Source organism: Stylophora pistillata, chromosome 11 (genome assembly GCF_964205215.1).
Source record: "Stylophora pistillata chromosome 11, jaStyPist1.2, whole genome shotgun sequence".
Lineage (NCBI taxonomy): Eukaryota > Metazoa > Cnidaria > Anthozoa > Scleractinia > Pocilloporidae > Stylophora > Stylophora pistillata.
The window spans coordinates 5,101,525-5,125,000 of NC_142529.1; the positions used below are offsets into that span (position 1 = coordinate 5,101,525).

General features: G+C 38.2%; 2 protein-coding genes across 2 annotated transcripts in view; both read left to right on the top strand.

Moving 5' to 3' along the window:
* Positions 1 to 58: 58 nt before the first annotated feature.
* Positions 59 to 5,060, top strand: LOC148719769 (lactadherin-like). Its single transcript, XM_088737470.1, has 5 exons — positions 59 to 332; positions 1,880 to 2,193; positions 2,700 to 2,844; positions 4,084 to 4,394; positions 4,635 to 5,060. Exons 1-5 carry the CDS (start codon positions 257 to 259, stop codon positions 4,788 to 4,790), a joined length of 1,002 nt encoding a protein of 333 aa, XP_088593596.1. The 5' UTR covers positions 59 to 256; the 3' UTR covers positions 4,791 to 5,060.
* A 639-nt stretch (positions 5,061 to 5,699) lies between these two features.
* LOC111324010 (usherin) overlaps positions 5,700 to 23,476 on the top strand; it is a 42,079-nt gene continuing 24,302 nt past the window's right edge. The window contains exons 1-18 of the mRNA XM_022927479.2: positions 5,700 to 6,272; positions 6,860 to 7,162; positions 7,909 to 8,222; positions 8,603 to 8,747; positions 10,047 to 10,357; positions 10,964 to 11,111; positions 13,810 to 14,112; positions 14,750 to 15,052; positions 15,868 to 16,176; positions 16,475 to 16,777; positions 17,275 to 17,577; positions 18,066 to 18,368; positions 18,701 to 19,012; positions 19,462 to 19,764; positions 20,854 to 21,156; positions 21,767 to 22,069; positions 22,534 to 22,836; positions 23,373 to 23,476. The exon at positions 23,373 to 23,476 is cut by the window's right edge and continues 199 nt beyond it. Of these exons, the coding sequence (XP_022783214.2) occupies positions 7,093 to 7,162; positions 7,909 to 8,222; positions 8,603 to 8,747; positions 10,047 to 10,357; positions 10,964 to 11,111; positions 13,810 to 14,112; positions 14,750 to 15,052; positions 15,868 to 16,176; positions 16,475 to 16,777; positions 17,275 to 17,577; positions 18,066 to 18,368; positions 18,701 to 19,012; positions 19,462 to 19,764; positions 20,854 to 21,156; positions 21,767 to 22,069; positions 22,534 to 22,836; positions 23,373 to 23,476 (4,440 nt within the window). The 5' untranslated portion in view covers positions 5,700 to 6,272; positions 6,860 to 7,092. The remainder of the gene's footprint in view (positions 6,273 to 6,859; positions 7,163 to 7,908; positions 8,223 to 8,602; positions 8,748 to 10,046; positions 10,358 to 10,963; positions 11,112 to 13,809; positions 14,113 to 14,749; positions 15,053 to 15,867; positions 16,177 to 16,474; positions 16,778 to 17,274; positions 17,578 to 18,065; positions 18,369 to 18,700; positions 19,013 to 19,461; positions 19,765 to 20,853; positions 21,157 to 21,766; positions 22,070 to 22,533; positions 22,837 to 23,372) is intronic.

Consider the following 23,476-nt stretch of genomic DNA (forward strand, 5'->3'; position numbering starts at 1 on the left):
AGCACGCAAAGAGTGAGGTCCCATACGATATATATATCCCCATTCGCTCAGTAGCCACATATCTAGTTTCTGCACCGGCCACTAGCAAATTCAGTAGTAACTTCCCTACGTTGAATCACTTGGAACTGCGTTCTCATAATACAAAGAAAAGAGGTACACCCAAGTTTCAAGCCATATCTCACGAAAAAGAAGTCTGGGTGTTTAACCCACAGTGGGAAAACAGTCGTGGAAGCCTTCTTGCTGACTGAAGCAAATCATGGTTGAGATTCATCTTAAGTTACACTCTAAGCTGGTTTTTCTTGCCTTACTGTTGGGAATTCCTCTAGCTTTCGGTGAGAACAGAGTTCTTCTCAATACATCCACACGCCTTGCTATCTCAAATTATCCTCAATATATTTATCTCCTCGCCCTATATCTAATTGTCTACTAAAAACTAACCGCATTGACCCGTTTTCTTAATATCAGACGCACGGTTAAAAAAGAAGACAGAGACAAAAAAAAAAATCTTCTGTAATATTCTTAAGAGCAAATCTAAATATTCTACTAATATAGGATATCAGCCCTCAAAGTGCTCGGTGCTCTCAACTAGTTTCTATTTGCTTACGTGTTTTGAATATGGGACTAAAACTTAACAGTCTCGAGCTAAAATTCTCGATAAGGTTACATTGTGATATGATATATCACAAGTGTAAACATACGACGCATTCCAGTAGCACGAAGTAAACTTACCCTTCATCAATTTAAGAAAGAGTTTTCTCTCTAATTGCTTTACACAATTCTTCCCTTTGAGGAAAAAGAAGTTAAAATTTGGTCATTTGATAGAAATGTGAGCTGCAAGCATAAACAATTCGTATCTCTATAATGCTCCATCAAACACGCGAGTTTTTCCAACGAATAAGAAGAAAACGAAAAGTCTAACGGTGTACTCGGGTTTGTCTAAAACTATATTTAAGATTTTACTCAAAGAAAAGGAAAAAGAAATATAAAATGAAATGAAAAATGCTGAATTGTTTTTTTTTTTTCGAAAATCAAAATAGGTAGAAAGAGCCTGGGTACCAGTTTAAGAGTTCTCGCGTGTTCGCGGGGCATTTGATTATTGTTGCAACATTATCGAAAATAGCATCGAAGTGTTTACGTTCATAGCAAGAAGACGCTATGGTGACCATCAAGTATGTAGCAAAAGCTGATTTGCACTGCTTTTGCTTCGTCTCTCGAAGATTTTGTTCACATATCGCCAAAAGATCCAGCACACAGAATGCTCTCGAAAGATCTTATTTTAAAGCTTTAAAAGTAAAGGTGTACTACCCTGGGATCGACAATCAATCAATCAATCAATCAATACTTAATTTACTCACGTAGCGTCAAGGAGCTCATAGAGCTCCTTGACACTGCGTGGGTAGCGAGAGGTTAATTCATCAATTGATTTTAAAAGTTTGAGAAAGAACTGGTTACTTCAAGTCATTTCAAAACATGTTCTTGTAACTAAATGGATCGAAGGTATTTAATGTTACCCTCTGTATATTTCATGAATCATTTGGTTTCAAAGATCTCTGTCAAAACATCTCGATCAGCTAGGTTTTTTTCCACGAAAGGTAAATAGCATTTTGTCACTATAGTCTCATGTCCCTCCCCAGCTTGAGACAGCGTGAGTTGTTATCATTTAGTTTTGAGCATATTGTAGTAATACAAACAGTGTAGAAATCATTCCATTCATCCGCGGACAGCAGAGGAGGATACATGACAAATTCCATTAATGTCGAGCGTAAAATTATAATCTTCTCAAGGCAACCAACCTACTGTGCACCTCCATGACGGCCTGTCATCTTGATGTTCTTTTAACTAAGTTTTGTCTTTACAAAAACACCTTTAATTACTATAGGAGATTGTATTGGTTCAGATCTTGGACTGGCAGGTGGACAAATTGTGGACAGTAAAATAACTGCTTCTTCTGTACAAAGTGCCACCACACCGGCCAAGAATGGTCGACTGAACTACACATCAGGGTCATCATGGTGTGCAAGAACAAGTGATAGTAACCCATACCTACAGGTTGATCTACAGACACTTCATATAATCTGTGCTGTGTCCACTCAAGGGAATTCTCAAGCAGATCACTGGGTGAAGACTTACAAACTACAATTATCCACAGATGGGAGCACTTGGACAGACTACGAGGAGGGTGGAAAAATTAAGGTACTTGTGCTAAGGATATACATGTCATGTATATCAGAGGTGGATCCCGGAATTTTTGATTGGGGGGGTCCAAACTTTGGTTCAGAAAGGACTGTTGGACTCTTTGAGGCAAATTACTTCTCCCCCACACCCCCTCCCACCAGTGGCAGTTGCACGTTTTAATTCCTTGGCCGCTTACCGTTTATTTGGATTCATTAAAAAAATCAGCCAGTTAAAAGTGAGATACGATCCTGTCTCAAAGTTGTTAGCATCAGGTTTGATGGGGGGGTCCGGACCCCCCAGACCCTCCCCCTGGATCCGCCACTGTATATTGTAAGACATCATTGCCCAGAGAACTATATTCTTGAGCTCAATGAGAGCTTTGAATACTTTTGAATATACTATAATGTTTGAAAGAATTAATAGAAATAGGATCAATAATGTATTTGTTAATTATTCCTAACCTTTTAACCTTGATGATAAGTATTTTGAGGAGATATGAGGATTTGTTTCCTTTTCTTTTTAAGGTTCTCGATGGAAATCTTGACAGAAACTCAGAGGTGAAACATGCTATTTATGGAGTGTTGACAAAATATCTCCGATTTCTGCCTCAAACTCACCAGGGTGGGGTGTGTATGAGAACTGAGGTGTTTGGAGTGAAACAAAAGCCAAGTGAGTTTGAAACTTAATACTTGTACTCGACTATACTGCACTTGTAATCAAGTGTATGTTCAGCAACTAAAAAGTTAACCTATCTGTTACACTCATTTATAATGTAGGGTGTATCTTGTTAGCCTAATTCCTAAACCTATTGTCTGATGTGCATGTGCCATTTTTGTTATTCAGACTAATGACCTTTAATGATACAAATAATTTTCACTCATCCATAAACAAAAAAGTGAGCAACAATAAAACAACAACCATTTATAACTGGAAAATATTGAAATGCAAATCTCTTTGCTTGGACAAGTTTCTTGTTAATAGTTTACAAAGTGAAGAGGGTGTTAATGGCTTACTGTAAATTTAAAATTTTTTTAGTGTACTAGACACAGCAATGAAACTTAAGTTCATGTTTAATTAAGGAGGAAACTCATTTCATGTTCAACTCTTAACAACTGAATCATTGTTGCCATGGTAAGATAATTAGTTAACTGCCTCCTGGTTAGCTCAATGGATAGAGCGTTGGACTGTTGTGTGGGAGGTCGAGGGTTCGAACCCCGGCCGGACCAACACTCAGGGTCTTAAAATAATATTGAGAAGAATTTGCTGCCTTTCTATAACATCAAGAAACGGTTAGATATTCTAGTCTTCTCAGATAGGGACGAATAATTATGGAGGTCCTGTCTCCTGCAGGGTTGGGGTAGGAGACGTTTAAATTTTCCACACACGAGATTGCTGTGTGATGGATGTCCTCCCCGGGGGGGGGATGGGTGGGTTTATTGGGTGCGCAGTAATTGGAGCAAGCTGTTGCAGTGTCCCTGCCGGTTGGCAAAGTGATTAAATCAAATTAAATCAATTAATGTCAGGACAAAATTAGGCTTTCAGATACAAGAAGTTTAAATTACTAATTAAAAAGACTTTTCGTGAAATGTATTTTAATGTATTTCTATTTTAAATGAGCGACCTGCAGCTAATTTCAGTCTACAGTTATACTGCTGAATGACATTCATTCACCCTCTTAGCCCTTAGTGCCTAGCATCTAAAATCTTCTGACAGTATCACCTTTGAATCACTCATAAAGGTTACATATAGTTACATAATAGGGGAATTATGATCGCCAATTAAAAAAGCTCTTGATTGTCAAACAAATTCTCCTTATCAACATCTAAGGAAAATTATAGAGAAGAGGATGGAGAATATGGAAACTGATGTTAGGGTATAAAAGGGTTATTATGGATCATTATCTTGCAGTGTGTTATTCCCAGGCCATTGGTGTAGCCAGGACTGGTACCATTCCAGACAGCAGCTTCTCAGCCTCGTCAGAATATAACTCAGTATATGCAGCTAAATATGGTCGCCTAAATAATGCAAAGTCATGGGCACCAAGGTGGAACAGTAATGCTAATGATTACCTTCAAATTGACCTGCTGTTTGAGTACGTCATCTGTGCCGTAGCTACACAGGGAAATCCAAGAGTTAGGGAGTGGACAACAAAGTACAAGTTACGATTATCCCTTGATAATACAAACTTTTTCACCTATCAGGAAAACAGTGCCGACAAGGTGGGTTTAGCTCCAGCTACACACGTGACAAAACACGGATCAATGTTTTACATTTTTATGATCAACCAGTTAATATAATTAATATAATTTTATATTAAGTATAATTATAGTCTTTCTTTCAAGGGTGAATGAATGAAAGTCTGTTTGTGTATTGCTTTCCTAGTGATCTAAAATATTGAGGTTCTAACTGAATATTTCATTTGTCCTCATTAACATATTGCACTCTGCTGCAAATCCCAGGTCTTCGATGGAAATAGTGGACAAAATGACATTGAAAAGCACAGTCTTGATAAATTTACAAGTGCGAGGTATATCCGCTTCCAGCCGACAGCTTATTCAAGTTATAAAGGTTTGAGAGTGGAAGTGTATGGAATTCGTGTGATCAGAGGTATATAGTTTACCTTAATTTAAATGCTAATTCTGATTTAAATGTCTCATCTTTTCTCATGTGCGAACAATACCCAGTTTTAACTAGAGGCCATTTTTCCAAGTACTCACACCAGTTTATGATTAGGTTAGAAGAGGAGAGAAAGAACTGAAATTCTACTTGTTTTTAAATCAACTTCTTTGATGGGAAAACAAAGTATAAATAAATTGAAAATTGAGCTCCTGATAAATTGCCATTACAAGTTCTACCTCTTGGTGATTTTTGTCAGTTGGGTTCACCCTCAACCCCCCCCTCTGCCCTGGATCATAAAGAGCTATTGGGATGTTGGATTTTCTCTGTTTAGTTATGTTGGAGAGTCAGACTCATACCAAACCACTTGGAGTGAGCAAAGCATTCAAGGAGTGATTTGAAGAAATCAGTACAATCACTCTCACAGAGCATGATGACTGCTCACTCAAAGCCATTCTTGCTTCAATAGTTTGTGGATTAGTGCAAACTCAGATTGGTTGGAAACTGGAGAGTCATAAAATATCCCAATAGACAGGTTGCTCCTATGAGAGTCCAAGTATGGGGAGTCTTTGTGATGGGGGTAATCATTAAGAAACACCTGATGAGACATATTGCAGCACAAGGAAACCCCAATGTTCACCTTGACTTCCCATTGGTTCAACCTCTGATTCATAAAACTCATCAAAGCAGATTCAGCAACCTCATTAATGATCTTCGATTTATCTGCCTGTTATGTTGATAAGGAGCCCTCAATAAAATTACTAGGTACCGATTAATGTAAAAGCAATAATTAAATTTTGAAATTTACATGCACAGTACTGTACACAGGTTACATTCTGTACACAGGTTATATTTGCAGGTTTATTGTGTTGTAGAAAACAATAATTAACTTAAAGGTACCTGAAAGGAATGAATGACATACTGAAGCAGTCACTGTCATATTGGCACACATTTTTTACTGAAAACATCTGGACACGTACTGTATCATTATTTCAGAAAATAGGTGGAATTATACAATATACTGTGTAAAAGAAAATGGAAGAAACTTAATGCCTCTTTTCCAATTATTATAACAGATTGAGAGAATTTACTAAATTATTAAATTAATATCATCATCCTCTTCAATTTGATTATCAACCAATTGTTCAAAGCATGCATCTTGTTTTTTTTTATCACAGTTCCATCACAATCCCCCAGTAGTTTCACTTTGACTGCAAGCTCATCTACTAGTATTACAGCATCCTGGCAGTTACCATCAGGAATTGCCAGAAATGGAAGGATAAGAGGGTTTAAGCTGTTCTTCAGAAAGAAAGGTTCAGCAGGGTCAGTAACCACTTTGACAATTAACAGTGGAGCCACACGGAGTAGAGTTGTCACTGGACTTGATAAGTACACAGAATACGAATTGCAAGTGTTAGCCTTCACTTCGGCAGGGGATGGACCAAAGAGTTCTGTTAAGGTGAAGAGAACACTGGAAGATGGTATGTGAAAAATAAACTAAAGGTGAAAGAGTTATGTGGCAAATTGTAAGTAAAATTATTTAACCTGCTATACATTTAAGAGATGCCACATACTCTATTCCTGTCAGATTTTCTCTCTGTCCTATTGTAGATCTTGTAACAAATAAGTTAAAAACCTTTCTCTAAGTATACTTCTCTGTGTTAAATGATATTGTTTAATTGTATTACATCTTAAATTTCACACTTGCAATGCCTTTGTTGAATACCTTAAAAATACAAACATACATTACAAAATTAATGTACATGTCTCAGTAAACTGGTTTGGATTTTCATGCTTTAGACTTACCCCATTCTGAACCTGTGTCTGCAGTGTGCCACTGTAGGTACCAAGCAGTGTGAACATGTAGGGCTTTGGCTGGATAATGCAGTCCACTGTTAAATGTCTTCTGCTCTGGTAACGCACTAGTCCGCTGTAATGTCTTCTGACTGGCATTAATTAGTCTTTCCTTTCACTAGTCATGCAGGCACTTGCAAAATAAGTTTCAAGTTTTCGCTTGTAAGGACCATACATTCATTATACAATAAATGCTTCATTATTTCAATTGCAGTTCCATCACAACCTCCCAGCAGTGTCACTGTGACTGCAGTTACTTCTACAATTGTGAGAGTATCTTGGCAGTTACCACCAGTGGGCTCCAGAAATGGAATCATTACAGGATTTAAATTGTTTTTGAAAAGAAAAAGCTTTCTAGGCCTTGCAAATGTAACGACTATTAACAATGGAGCAACTAATACTAAAGATTTTACAGGGCTTGTTAAGTACACAGAATATGAATTCCAAATGTTGGCCTTCACTTCAGCTGGCGATGGACCAAAGAGTTCTTCCCTAGTGGAGAGAACTTTAAAAGATGGTGAGAATTCGCAAAATATATTCATTCTTTTAAGTCTTTTTTTAAGTCTGGCCTTTGCAACAGGATAAAAACGACTCTGTAATGAGTTGATCAGTTGAAATAAGTGTCTAACTGTCTTTCTATTTATCTAGGAGGGATTTGCAACTGGATAAAAATTGATTCTTTTTTAGAATAATGTCCCCCACTGACCTTTGACTTTAGTAATTTTTTTTTCTTTGTTAGTGTGACAAAAATATCTAAATAAAACCAAAAGGAATATTTTAAACATTTTGTCACTGCAATAGTTAAAAGAGTGCCCTACCCAACCATCAATTTCTGTTGATTGATATTTCTAATATGAAGGTATACCATTATCCAAAGCCTTAATTATCATCTATTTATTACAGGACTCGGGCAGTCAGAGGGCCAATAACTAAAATCAACCAATCAAAATGCTCTATTGCCAGTCAATATTCTCTCGGTATTGGACCGGGCACTGTCCCGAATGGTCCCGAATGATACCGCACTTGTGCATGTCCCTTTGAACTTCAGTCGTATAATAAATCTCTTATTAACCAAGCTTGCTCGGGACCGTACTGGAAGAACATCGGCCCTCGGTCTTTTTTGTATGGACCTCGCTGCGCTCGGTCCGTACTGTCAAGACCTCAGGCCAATATTCTCCCAGTATGGCCCTCGTGCTTGGTTAATGAGATATATTTATGTGCCATAGGAAGTACAAATGCATACTATCTATTTATAATTAATAGGAGATTGTGTTGACCTGGATATTGGAATGGAAGGTGGAGAAATTCAAGACAATGAAATAACTGCTTCTTCTGCACAAAATGCTGGCACACCAGCCAAGAATGGTCGACTGAACTACACATCAGGATCTTCATGGTGTGCAGGAACAAGTGACACTACCCCATATCTACAGATTGATCTTCAGACACTTCATATCATCTGTGCTGTGTCCACTCAAGGGAATTCTCAAGCAGATCAGTGGGTGAAGACTTACAAACTACAATTATCCACAGATGGGACAAATTGGGAAGACTACAAGGAAGGTGGACAAGTTAAGGTAACGAATGTACACTGTGAGACACAAGAAAAATTTCAAGTCAGACATAGAATAGCTTACAAGTATAATGACATTGAAAACCTGTCCTATTTAAAAGTTGTGATATGAATAGTCACAAAGTGATTGCTGATATTAATACTGTATATACATCTTACACCAGGTTTTTAGCATGCATGAATATTGCTAGTCTTGTGACAGCATGTTTGGAATTAATAGGAGTTTCTTTCAAGAAAGAAACTATGAAGGTTTTTGCACCAACATGTTAAAATCAGAATCATGCATGGGCTTACCATTTCTGAGTGGTCTATGATTATTCATGCTCTATCCACATGTACTTGGAAGAATAAATGTCATGATAGGTGAATATTGTTTTTAACTAGGTTTTAGAAGGAAATGCTAATAGAAATTCAGTGGTTAAACACCCTGTTTATGAAGTATTAACAAGGTATCTGCGATTTCTGCCACAAACACACCATGGTAAGGTGTGTATGAGAACAGAGGTGTTTGGGGTGAAACAAAATCCAAGTGAGTGTACAGTGTATATAATTATGCAGTATATGGCATTGTTTGCTATTATATGATAACCTGAGTTCTACATGCATTTTGATTGGTTCCTGCAGAACTTATAATCTTATGATTGGAGGACGGACACATAGATGACATCATCATAAACAATATTCAGGGCTTGACACTAACTTTTCAACTTACTAGCCAAGTGGCTAGTGACAACTTAGATTTTACAACAATTTCAGTTTGTTTACTAGCCAAACTGGCTTGTGGGAATTGAAAACCACTAGCCAAAACTGAATTTCTACAAATCTGTGGCTAGTTGGCTACCGTTAGTGTTGAGCCCTGAATACTTGGCTTTTTTAATCTTACAAAATAACTATTAGGGTCTTTACAGTTAATAGATCACAAGAGACATCAAAATGTGATGAGAACATCAGTGACACACTTAGTTGTGCCTGTCATATTTGTGCCACTTTTTCATTCTTACTGCATTAATTTTTGATGTCATCTGTGATCTATTTCTGAACAGACATACAGCAACATGGAATCTATTTAACGTATGGTAAACACCACAGCATACACTATTGAGCTATGGATGCATGCAGGAGGTTGCTAAGCATGAAAGAAGTGTAAGAGTTGTGCAAGGCGATAGCCGAGAGCAACTCTAGCTTCTTGAGAGCTCAGCAAACCTCCCAAGTGCATCCATAACTCAATAGTGTACACTGTGGTGTTTACCATTTTCGTTTAACAATATAAGAGTTTTCTTTTTTTTAACAAATCTTATGTGACCAGAAAAAACAAGCATGCACAGAAAAGTAGTCTTTGCATTTGATCATATGTCATCAGTGTACACCCATGGGCAAATGGTGGGTGCTGAATTGACCAATCAGAGCAAGTGCTTTACTACAGTTATGTCATAATTGTTGATTACATACTAGTGGCAGTGTATAACAGTCTAGTATACTCAGGTAAAGTTTGAACAAAGTTTTAAACCCTCAGATTGTAATTTGCATAACAAATGTGCAGGTACTTGGTTATTAAATTAGTGGCAAGAATAATACTGGTACCTGCATGTAACTGAATTTACATCTAGAATCATTCAAAAGAAAGGGATAAAGCCTTGCATGGTGATATGGTATTCTTTTACATGACCTTTAAGTGTCTCTGTATTCACCCAAGAATCAAATTTTAATAGTAGATAGGGAATAGGGTATGAATGTTTTTGTTTGAAAATATGGGTAAAACGAAGTTATAAAGTGTTTTTTCTGCATTTAATTATTTAGGGAGAGTTGATTATATTTTATTATCTTACAGGATGTTCTATGCAGGCCATTGGTGTAGCCAGGAGGGATACCATTCCAGACAGCAGCTTTTCAGCCTTGTCAGAATTTAGTTCAGTATATGCAGCTAAATATGGTCGCCTAAATGGCGCAAAGTCATGGGCACCAAGGGGGAACAATAATGCTAATGATTACCTTCAAATTGACCTTTTGTTTGAGTATGTCATCTGTGCTGTAGCTACACAGGGAAATCCAAGAGCTAGGGAGTGGACAACAAAGTACAAGATACGCTTATCACTTAAAGACACAAACTTTGTCACCTATCAGGAAAACAATGCTGATAAGGTTTGTTTATATGAACTTCCAGGTTATTAATTTTTAGTAAGATGAGTAGTGCACGTACAGTATATGCATGTAAGCAATGTATGTAGAATCCTTGCAGATCCCGTATGGCTTTTAATGTTTGGCAAAACCATCAAGCTGAGAAAATTAGTCCTGTCATCATCATTTGTATGTCAGTTTGTAGAAACATACTTATGCATACTGGTCTGTAACACCATGCTTGTATTCATCCTTAAAAGGGGCATGATGAAAAAAAACTCGTATGCTTTCTCAAGTCATTTCTTTATCCGAAGGAACATTTTAGATGCTAAGGAATGCTTGAATCTCCAAATGATGGTTGTCAAAGTCTAAAAAGGAACAGGCTGAGCTCACAAACACCTTATTAAAGTGGCCACCTCTCCATAAAAGCAGAGCAGCCATTTTTCTGACCCATTTCCGATCATTTAAACTATATATTACAACAAGCAATTGGTACCGGTATTTTGGTTTTTCTTGGGGTTGCTGTTCAAGGGATTTTTGGCTGTATATGTGCTTTCTTATAATATTAAAAAATTGTAAGGAGCTGCTCATTTTATCTTCATTGATGTTGCACTTTGCTACAAATTGCAGGTCTTCAATGGAAATTCAGGAAAAAATGACATTGTAAAACAGAGTCTCAATGAATTTGCTAGTGCAAAGTATATCCGCTTCCAGCCAACAGCTTTTTCAGGATATAAGGGTTTGAGAGTGGAAGTGTATGGAATACGAGTAACTCAAGGTACCTTTAATTGCTCTTTTGATATTAGAATATATCCCACTGTGATAGCCAGTCTTAAGCTACACACAGGCCTCCTTGGTGTTCCAGAATGAATTATTAAGGTAAAGGAAGGAAGAACTAGATATTAAAAAAAGAATTGGCAGTCTCCCTGTTTTATCATGAACATTTCTGATGAAAAAAAGAAAATGTGTATCACAGGTCATTGATGCAGCACGATATTTTTGTGTTTTCTTGTGTGTTAATTCTAAACTAAAACAGTTATTTGACACAATGTTGCTGAAGGCGGTGGATGATTACGTGTAGTTACCTTGCGGCTTCCTACTCTTCCACTTTGGTGAATCATTTGTTAATTAATGAACAGTGTACAAACACAACAAACTTACAGTGTATACAATTGTGAAATATCGAGTCAAAGTACATGTATTTGACAATTATTCCACGAGCGCGCATTGGATAGGAGATGATAGATAGTGAACGAGGCGCGTAGCGCTGAGTTGGTTATAATCATCTCATATCCAACAAGTGGAATAATTGTTTTACTAAAAAAAAAAACCACCCCCAAGATATTAAACAAATCTTCTTGACTTTATTTTGTAAGAAGAAACCGGATGTTACAGTGTACAGATATTAGATTATGGTATATTGGCTCATATACCATAATCATGGCTAAGCCAATGAAAAGTCTTGAATTGCATTATCCAATGATGCAGTTTTTAATAAATGCTATGGTATTAAATAAAAACATTTTTCGCTAACTCAAGCAAAACAGGTCCCTTTCACATACAATTTACTGTATATTGTTTAGAGAATATAGAAAAAACATATAGAGTAATGGGCGCGCGTAGATATGTCGAGTGTACAAAGCGAGTTGAAAACTAGAAGAGAAATTCCATATCTAAAAGCAACCATGTATTATTTTGTTTAGACATGAACACATAGCCCTTTACTGAAAAGGAAAGTCAATTTTAACAGTGAATAGAAAAAAAAAAAAAACGAAAAAAAAAACAAAAACAATATAGACAATCCGCGAGCGCATCGGCGATAGGGTTAAGATAAAAAAAGTGCGTTGACTCATTACAAAAACAATCAGTGGGCATAATTTCATTTATCGCGCGATCTTTTGATTTTATCGTGCGATAAAAAAACAAAAACAAAATTTGTCATGTCCCCTATGGGCCACCGTATTTTTTCTTACCGACAGAAAAAGTATTTTCAGTTACACGGCCAAAATCGGCCTGTAGCACATCTTCCAGTTGTCGATTTTCGTTCTCAGCCGCGAGAAGTTGGGTGTCCCGAAAACCCTGACCCCCAGTCCATAGACCCCTTCAACGGACCTGGTCCACGGACCCCTGTACGGACCGGTCCACGGACCCTCCACGATCCCCCTTTACGGACCCCCGATGAAAAGACAATAATAACAATGACAACTTATAGAGATTTGACTTACCGTTGTTTTTTTGTTTGCGGTGGCGAAATTTTGAGCGTTAATATTCCAAATATTACCATGGCAATGAAAGGAGGAATAAAGCTGACTAAAAGGTAAAGAAAAAAAAATAATAAAGGAAAAGACCGATAACTTAGTTAACTTGTGTATATGTATCCTTCTGCATTCGCTGCTACCAGTTGCCTCCGCCATTTTGTTCGGTTCAATCCCCCGCGTGTTCATATACTCGACCCAGGCTTCACAAAACAGTGCTCCTTCGACAAAGAAAAATGTCAATGTTCATTAGACTGATTAGAGATCTTGATATTTGACAGTACGTTATGTGTTTAGTTGCCAAATCTTTCAGCAGGGCGACTTTTATTCAATGATACCGCGCAGCTTTCGAAAAGCCAGGTCATCTTCAGACTCACTCCTGTTCAAAATTTCGCCACCGCGAACAAAAAAACATCGGTCAGTCAAATCCCTATAAGTTGTCATTGTTATATTGTCTTCTCATGGAGGGTCCGTAAAGGGGTGTCCGTAGAGGGTCCGTGGACCGGTCCGTACAGGGGTCCGTAGACCAGGTCCGTAGGGGGGTCCATGGACTGGGGGTCAGTGTTTTCGGGACACCCCGAGAAATGCCATTACCAAAGCTACTGAGTACGTAACTTTCGGTTTTTCTCTTCAAATTGTGGTTTTCTTCCCCCTACTAGGAAATTTTGAGCGTCACTGTCGGTAAGCAATAGGAATGTCTAAGTGTTTTGGTATCCATAGTCCGCAGAAATCTCAACTAACAACCATGGCTTGAGGATACGGTGTAAACTTTGCCATTCATTTATCAACACCCGTTAAAGTGGCGCGAAAGGCGAGTGACGTGTCAGCAGCTGATTGGCGATATCAAACACGTGAAAATTAACGTATTTTTTTCACGTGTGTGTTAATTTGGCTTTTCTAGAGGCTTGAAATCCTTATAGTACACCGCATTTTATATGATGAAGTATGTTATACATAATTTAAAGAGTCACACCTCCACTACAAATTGTTGTGATGAAGGGCCAACGCTGGAAACATTGTTACATGCTGTATGTATTTAATTCACCATCACAGATGGTTTCCATCCACCCTTGTCAAGCTCATGTTGGCAATCATTAAAAAATTGTTTAAGGCACATAGCAAGCAATTTTTCTCTCAGCAATTGATTTGTAAGTACATTCATCGGATCTTAGTTAGGAATCTTTGATGCGTCAAACATGCATGTCATATTTTTTGCTTCAGTTCCATCACGACCCCCTGGTAACTTCGCATTGACTGCAAATTCCTCAACTAGCATTGAAGCTTCCTGGCAGTTGCCACCAAGATATGCCAGACATGGAATCATTGCAGGATTTAAATTGTTTTACAAAAAGCATGGTTCCCAAGCGCCAGCAGCGCTCTTGACCGTTAGCAATGGAGCGACACTAAGTACAGTTGTCACTGGGCTGGAAAAGTATACGGTATATGAATTCAAAGTGTTAGCCTTTACTTCTCATGGAGACGGAGCAAGGAGTCCCCCTGAGGTGCAGAGAACAATGGAAGATGGTATGTAACAGAAGAAAGAGAATAGATCCTAGCAGGGGTTTCACTAACAGCTGACAATCGGTGAACTTTGTCGTCTATTTTGAAGTGAAATCACTGCCTATTTTCCCTGAAAATGAAAGTAAAGATAGAACTTGCATTCGCCACCTTCTTTGCAGTTTTGGCCGTTTACTTCAAAAGTTATCGCAATCGTGTCATAAATGATTGGTGTGATCAGAATTTCTTTATGTGCCTGAGGATAATCCCTCCCACTAACAGTAGCTTTATCACCATGGGCGAAATGGGCATGTCACTTCAAAAGGATGTAAGTAGTGATATGTTACCTATGTCTTCCTTGCACTGCTGCATGTGTATCAATGGTTTCCTGAGAATCATGTGACCATCCTAAGCTCACTCATAATGCATGCAAGGATCAGTAATATATGTATGATGCAATGGAAAAAGTGGTCTTATCCTGAATTTTCATGTGTTTCCTCTGAACCTGTGTGGCACTTAAGCGTGGATGCTAGGATTGTGCAAATCTATGTGGCATCTGTTCTTGGTCTGAACTTTCAGTAGTCATACAGACACTTAGAAAATTATCTCTCATTTGCATCGCACAATCAGTAAAGCATTACTATTTTTTCCACAATTTTATTAGTTCCATCGCGAGCACCTGGCCGCTTTAATGTGACTGCTATTAGTTCAACCAGTATTACAGTATCATGGCAGTTACCACCAGCGAACTCGAGACATGGAATTATTACAGGATTTAAGTTGTACCTCAAAAAGAAATCGTTCTCAGGGTTGGCTACCCTATTTAGTATAAACGATGGTGCAAGTCGTAACAAAGTTTTCACGGGATTAGACAAGTACACAGAATATGAATTTCAGGTGTTGGCCTTCACTTCTGTCGGGGATGGACCAAAGACTTCTGTCGTTTTGACAAGAACAAAGGAAGATGGTAATTTGAGAATTTTAGAATGAATTATTAGACTCTAACTTGAAAAATTGGCTTTCGTAACATGAAAAATGATCAGCAAATCAACCATGAAAAGATTATTTAAATAGAATATTTGAGTTGTTTTATGATGATAAACTAATTCAACTTGATACTCAATAATGTATGCGTTAACATAATAATTTAATATTTATAATAATTTAATATTTATATTGCGCAAATTAACCTGTGGATATGATCAAATGCACATCACAACACTTTTCGAGGGACTTTGGCCGGACTGTATCAGTAGTTTACAAACATTCGAAGGTAACTTAGTTGAAGATGCCCCCTCCTCCCCAATTCCCAGTAAATAGGCCAGACCACATCACAGTAATCTCGTGAGTGGGTTCTTTAACGTCTCCTGCCTAACCAAATTGACTAATTAATAGATGCGAGAGACGGGACCTACGGTTTATTCGTCCTTATCCGAGAAGACTAGAATGTCCATCGATTTCTTGATATTATAGAAAGGTAGCGCATTCTCCTCAGTTATTTTAAGACCTTGAGTGTTGGTCCGGCCAGGGCTCAAACCATCGACCTCGATCCCCCGCACGACAGTCCAGCGCTCTAACCAATTGAGCTAACCAGGAGGCGGTCAGCATCAACATTTTGAAGCTCCATATTCTACGTTTGTTTTACAATGCTCAAGACATCATTTATTTAGTTGATATCAGTGACGTTACACTGGAGATTGTTTACTTACGTAATTTTCTTAAACCTCTGTGGAAAAGTTGTTAATCATTGTGATTTTCGTCCAATTAATTGTCCAATTTTAGTTCCTTCTCAACCTCCGAGTAATTTCACAGTGACTTCGTGGTCCTCTACCAGTATTGAAGCAACATGGACACTACCACCAGCAAACTCCAGAAATGGATTAATCAGAGGATTTAAATTGTTGTACAAAAAGAAAACCTCTGCCATCTCAGCAACATCTTTAATTATCAACAGTGGAGCGAGGCCTTCTATAAATTTTTATCTCACCGGACTTGAGAAGTACACAGAATATGAATTTCAAGTGTTGGCCTTCACTTCGGTTGGTGATGGATTAAAGAGTTCTGTTAAGGTGGAGAAAACAATGGAGGATGGTAATTATAGTGCCTTTGTGGATTGTTGTAGGTTCTCTGTCATAATACAAATCATGGTTCTTTCTCATCGGATCACCTTCTACCCAACAGTAATCTAATCGCCTAGAAACAGCATCAGCAATGGATAAAGTTGAAATACATGCATGCTACAATTTGTTTCAACCGCTATATTAGATACGTTTTCTATTAAATTTTTATCTCTTCTGATCAGCCTGCTTTTGCTTGTTTTGACAATTATTTTCCACTCATTCAAAGTGTTTGCTTAATGTGATTTTTGCCTTTTATTTCTCAATGACAGCTCCTTCAAGTGCACCAACTAACTTCACTGTGACTGCAAGCTCTCCTAATGTTATAAAAGCATCCTGGCAGTTACCACCAGCAGACAACAGAAATGGAATAATCACTGGATATAAATTGTTCTACAAAAGAAAGAACTCGGGAGGACCAGCAACCATGATAACTATCACGAGTGGAGCAACTCATACAAAGGATGTCACTGGGCTTGTTAAATACACTGAATATGAATTTCAAGTACTGGCTTTCACTTCTGTTGGTGATGGGCCGAAGAGCTCTGTCGAGGTTATGAGAACAGTGGGAGATGGTACGAAATTATAAAATCATACGCAGGTGAAAAACCTCACAGTATCTTTAAGGATCTTTGAGGATTGTCGAAGACCTGTTAAGATCTACCAAGATCGTGAAGGATCCTTTATTTTCTTATCAAGATCTTCAAGGATCTCTTATTTTCTCGCCAAGGTCTTCAAGGATCTTGCATTTTCTTATCAAGATCTTCATGGATGTTCTATTTCTTGCCAAGATATTTTAAGGAACTTTGAAATTCTTGACAAGATCTTTTGAAGATCCTTGAAGATCTTAACAAGAACCTCAAAGATCTTGTCAGGAAAATTGTAAAATCATAGGTAACTGTGCACTGTATTTCGTAATAACGGAATTGTAATACATGTAGTGGTCAAATACCATGGTTTGGTTCTTAATTATCAAGGCTATAACTGCCGCGTCATTTAGAAAACAGTGTAGTTCTTCTATGGAATAATATTGTATTGTATTTACGGTAGTTTTCCGACTTCCCCATTGCAGTTCCTACGAAAGCACCCTCCAACTTCGTTGCCACTGCAAGCTCTTCTACCAGTATAACAGTATCCTGGCAGTTACCACCAGCAGGCTCTAGACATGGAATAATCACAGGATTTAAATTGTTTTACAAAGAGGGAGGCTCTGCAGGGTCAGCAGCCCTCTTGTCCATTAATAGTGGGGCAACATTTAGTAAAACAGTTACTGGGCTTGATAAATACACAGAATATGAATTTCAAGTGTTGGCCTTCACTTCTGTTGGCGATGGACCAAAAAGTTCTGTTAAGGTCGAGAGAACAATGGAAGATGGTAAGACAGAGAAAAAAGTGACAGGATCTTTGACTGTCTTCATTTTGATCATACACTGCTAGACACACTGTGGTACCAAGGGTATCTCAGGCGTAATTAGCCGTCATTCGGGAAAAACCACACATATTTGAAATTAATACTTGACATACAGATCGTCTCGGTTTTTATAACATGTAGTTCTTATATTGACACTATGTGTATGTGAAAAATGGAAAATTGGGCAGAGAACTTACTTTGCATAACTATGTGTTGGACTCAAACCGCTACTAGACAATTTTCTTGCGACTAAAACGTGAGACTTTAGGGTTGATTAAGCGGGTATGAAGTTTTCATGGCCTTGCCAAGTTAGGTTACAACGATATATTTCTAAATATATTGCACCACGTTATTGTTAGGAAATACTCCAATGCGCATGACGGTTTTTTTAAAAGGGTATTCAATTCATTAAGTTCTTTTTATTCAGTTGTAATCTTATTTCTTGAATTCAGCTCCTTCAAAACCACCAAGTAGCTTTACTGTGACCGCAAGCTCTTCAACCAGTATCACAGCATCTTGGCGGTTACCATCAGCAGACTCCAGACATGGAATCATCACAGGATTTAAATTATACTATAAAAGAAAAGGCTCTGTAGGTTTAGCTGCCATGGTAACTGTTAACAATGGAACAGTTTTTGCTGAAGATGTGCCTGGGCTTGAAAAGTACACAGAATATGAGTTTCAAGTGTTGGCTTTCACTTCTGCTGGTGATGGACCCAAAAGCTCTGTTATTGTGGATAGAACGAATGAAGATGGTAGGAATTCTGAAAAAAAAACTAACGTACTGAAGGGGAATCCCTCGAAGTGAAGTCATTGGAATAATGCTTGAGTACTTTTAATGACGTATAAAGGACAATTTTAACTCGGGGCAAATAATCCTGTAACCTGTGAGGTACATGTTCATGCAAGCTTCTTATGTCTTCAGAGAGAACATTTTTTCGTACAGCAGTTGAGGGATTGGAAGCCAAGTAAATAAATAAATAGATAAAAAGAATAGGTATCATTCTTTTCCAGCCCGAACAATAACTATTCCAATGCACAGTCAATTTTTCACAATGAAAGAGTTTTGACTTTGTTTCTTTTTCAGTTCCTTCCAAAGCACCTTCGAACTTAAGCGTGACGGCGCGCTCGTCCACGAGCGTTACAGCATCCTGGCAGCTACCGCCAGCAAACTCTAGGCATGGAATCATCACAGGATATAAATTGTTTTACAAAATTAGGGGATCTACTAGGGCACCAACTATTTTATCTATTAGTAGTGTTTACAGTGGGGCTAAACAGAGGAGAAACATAAATGGACTTATGAAATACACAGAATATCAGTTTCAAGTGTTGGCCTTTACTTCTGCTGGTGATGGACCAAAGAGTTTATTTGAGGTGGAGAGAACAATGGAAGATGGTATGATTTACCAAAACCTGTTTCTTTGAAATCGTTTCTTCTGATTGATGGATAAAAGCCTCAGTTTTCGCGTGTTGTTTCGGTTATCATATCCCACGTATTTCTCGATCATCATCATCATAAACTTTACTTCATCTCGATCTTTACTCGACACAAAAAGACATCTTAACAACGCCGCAGCCTCATTGAAACACACGAGTTCATAACACTCTGTTTCCGTATCGATTGGCAATCAACATATTTTTTAGCAAAGTTTTTATTTTTAAAAAGAAAAGATTGCAGTTTTCGAGTTACCGTACTTTTGCCATAATCTGCAATACCATGTTAAAGTAAAACGAAAAAGTTGTAGTCCTGTCCATTCATAGAGTTGAAAAGAAACGAAACCTTTTTCAGCCATCTCATACGTTTTACTTAAATGTATTGGTAATAGTGTTTCCTTACATCTGTAGTGCCATCGCAAGCTCCAAGTAACTTCACTGTAGTTGTAAATAGTTCCACCAGCGTTACAGCATCTTGGCAGTTACCGCTAAAGGATTCTAGACATGGGATCATCAGGGGATTTAAATTGTTTTTCAACGAGAAGTCTTTGTCAGGGTTGGCAACCAGTTTAAGGATAAATGATGGAGCAAGTCGTAAAAAAACTGTCGCTGGATTAGACAAGTACACAGAATATGAATTTCAAGTGTTAGCCTTCACTTCTATTGGAGATGGACCAAACAGTTCTGTTAAGGCGGAGAGAACAATGGAAGATGGTAATACGACGGAAAATTATCACTTTTTTAAGTCAGTATTTTGTGTTGTCCTTCAGCAGTGTGTGGGACGGTATATTATTGTTTCAGAGATGATGCTGTAAATAAGCTAAAACCTGGAATTTTGATGAACTATATGTAATATTATAACATAACCAAAGTAAAGCGCGCGTTCTGGTTGGTCAATTTAGCGTCCCCCATTTGCCCATGGGTGTACGCTGCTGACGTGAGCAATTGCAAAGACTATTTTTCCGCGCGCGCTTGTTTTTTTCTGGTCGCGTAAGATTTGTTAAATAAAAGGGAACTCTTTAGCTACAATGTATCAATGTTATGTTATAAAACAAATGGTAAACACCACAGCGTACACTATTGAGTTATGGATACACTTGGGAGGTTTGCTAAGCACTCAAGAAGCTAGAGTCGCTCTCGGCTATCGCCTCGAGCGACTCTTACGCTTCTTTCGTGCTTAGCAACCTCCCGCGTGCATCCATAACTCAATAGTGTACGCTGTGGTGTTTACCATTTGTTAAATTTAAGGCCTCATTTTTTTCATTAACAGCTTTGCTTCCAGTATGTTTCATTTGTAAGTGTTTTGTTGGGTTTTCAGTTAAGGGCTTTTGCATTCCACATGTGGCACTTTGTCGGCATTCAGTGTGAGAGAGAGAATTATTTTTCATGGTCCGATCTTGATGTCTGTTATGACATCCCTTGTGCTGTAAAAAATAAGTGTTTCATCAGTTCTGGTATTGTGTTTTTTATAGATGAAGGTAACGGTATGGATGTATAGCAAATTGATACGAAAAGGTAGCTTACACTTCGGGACTTTTCTAGTATTCAAGAGAGCAAAAAAATGCAGTGCTCGAAAGGGAAATATAGTCGTCCAGATCGACTAGACCTGGTCATTTTTTAGGGCCTTTATCAATGTAGATCTCAAGTTTGCGTGGTATTCGAGCAAAATGCAAGTGGTTGAACTAAATGTAACACGTGCCAGTTTCTAAGTTAGTAATGATATTTTAAGATTAGTCACTTAACGTAAATGTAGATGTAATATAGATTAAACTTGCCGTTTCCTGATAACGTGTTCAATTTCAGTTCCTTCAAAAACACCCCTGAACTTCACTGTGGCTGCAAACTCTTCTACCTCTATAACAGCATCCTGGCAACTACCACCAGCAAACTCCAGACATGGAATAATCAAAGGATTTAAATTGTTTTACCGAAAAAAAAGCTCAGCGGGATCAGCAGTTAGCTTGACCATTAACAATGGATCAACATTGAAGAGAGTTTTCACTGGGCTTGATAAATACATAGAATATGAATTCCAAGTGTTGGCCTTTACTTCCGCTGGGGAAGGACCAAAAAGTTCCGTTATACTGGAGAGAACAATGGAAGATGGTAAGTATTTCCAACGAATGATAACTCTTTGTAAGTATCAGTACAAAGTTAAAAATAAACTCCACATTAATGGTGCTTATCAATCAAGCTTGAAACTCCTTTGCTATGACATCTCATTCTTCCTATCGCCGATTTAGGCATGATTTTCGCGTGTAGTAGCGAAGGGTATCTATCTGCGTCTTATACCATCAGATTCCTATGTCACACAGGGACACCTTAATATATTTCAACGAGTCTCGAATGATTTGTACAATGTGCTTGTTACAATAAGAAGCTATTATATTTTAAGTGTATTTGAATACATTTCGCTCCTATCAAGATGAAGAACATCTTTTCGTGTACTCTGGAACCTCAAGGAGGCTGGCAAACTGACTGCTTGAAATGACGGGAAAGTCTGGTTTCTGGTCTCCATAAATTTTAATATCATTGACATCTAAGGTTTTAGTTATTTGATTTTCGCCCCCAATGATGTCTTGAGTAGTTTTGTCCTTGGGGGAACTTTATAAACAAGTGTTTTAAAGGCACGTAAGCTCCTTTTGTTGATACAGAAATCAATCGAAAGATACAACTATAAGGAAGTTGTTTCAGATCTTGACTTTCTTATTTTCAGTTCCATCAAAACCTCCAAGAAACTTTACTGTAACTGTACTGAGTTCTACTAGAATTTCGGCATTTTGGCAATCGCCGCCTGCAGACTCCAGGAATGGAATTATCACAGGATTTAAATTATTTTACCAAAAGAGAGGTTTTGTGATGTTTCCATCTACAACAATTATTACAAATAGAACAACTCGCTCCAGAGAAGTCAGTGGGCTTGAAAAGTACACAGATTATGAATTTCGAATGTTGGCCTTCACTTCAGTTGGTGATGGAGTAAACAGTTCTGTCGTAGTGGAGAGAACAAAGGAAGATGGTAAGAAATTAAATTAAGAGTAACATACCTAGACGAGAATAACCATGGCTTGTGATATGAAGTCTGATTTCAATTCCCATGGTCATCACGAGACTAACCTTAGTGCAGCACGCGACAACGGAGACATAAAGTTGTTGGGTGCTGTGTTGGATACGGGTCACCCAAAACAGCTCGCTTGGGTGAAGAGAGGCTCGGTGAGAGTTGAACTTTTTTTTTTAAACATAAGGCAATTGTCACGTGAGGACTTGATCTGATCTACATTACTTTATCCAACATTCACATCCAATATGATAAGGTGCCTTCCTGATCGCAGAAAAAAGGCATTAACAGAACAGGCTTATTTTGGTTTCGTCATATACGCTTGGATCGCCTATGGTTTAATGCGACTAGACAGCTGATTCGATTTTAATGCTGTATGATTACTAGTAATCAGTGGTTCTTATACGTTGTGTTTTCAATTGCAGTCCCTTCCTATGCCCCACTTAACTTCACTGTAACTTCGAGCAATTCTACCAGTGTTACAGCAGCGTGGCGGTTACCACCAGCAGGGTCCAGACATGGAATCATCTTAGGATTTAAATTGTTCTACAGAAAGACAGGATCTCTCAGGTTACACACAATGCTATCGATCAGAAACGGAACAACTCGCACTGTGCTTGTCACTGGACTTGATAAGAACACGGAATATGAATTTCAAGTGTTGGCCTTCACTTCTGTTGGTGATGGACCAAAGACCTCTGTTAACGTCGAGAAAACTAAAGAGGATGGTAAGAGTTAACTGTGACCGTTACTTTACTAGTTACATATTCACCGTCCAACCGCCTTATTTTTTAATTTATTCCATTTTCACTGCTTTAATTGCAGTGGGGAAGGACTAGAAGGGAACATACGAACCATTCGAGCTAGTCCACCTTCCCACCCATCCCACCCCAGAGGAGGACATCCATCACACAGTAATCTCGTGTGTGGGAAATTAACGTCTCCTACCCCAACTCTGCAGGAGACGGGACCTCCATTTATTCGTCCCTATCCGAGAAGACTAGAATATATAACCATTTCTTGATGTTATAGAAAGGTAGCAAATTCTTGTCAATTGTTTTAAGACTTTGAGTGTTGGTCCGGCCTGGGCTCGAACCCTGGACCTCTCGCACAACAGTCCAGCGCACTATCCATTGGGCTAACTGGGCGGCGGTCTATTTTGTGTTTGTTCGTTGATTTGGTCGGTCAGTCGGTCAGTAAGTCAGCCAGTCATCTCTAATATTTGTCGAGGCATATCAAGTGAAAGTCAATGTTTTTGTTACAGTTCCGTTCACAGCACCCAGTAACCTTACTGTGATTGTGAATAATTCCACCAGTGTAACAGCATCCTGGCAACTACCACTAGAAATTGACAGAAATGGAGTCATC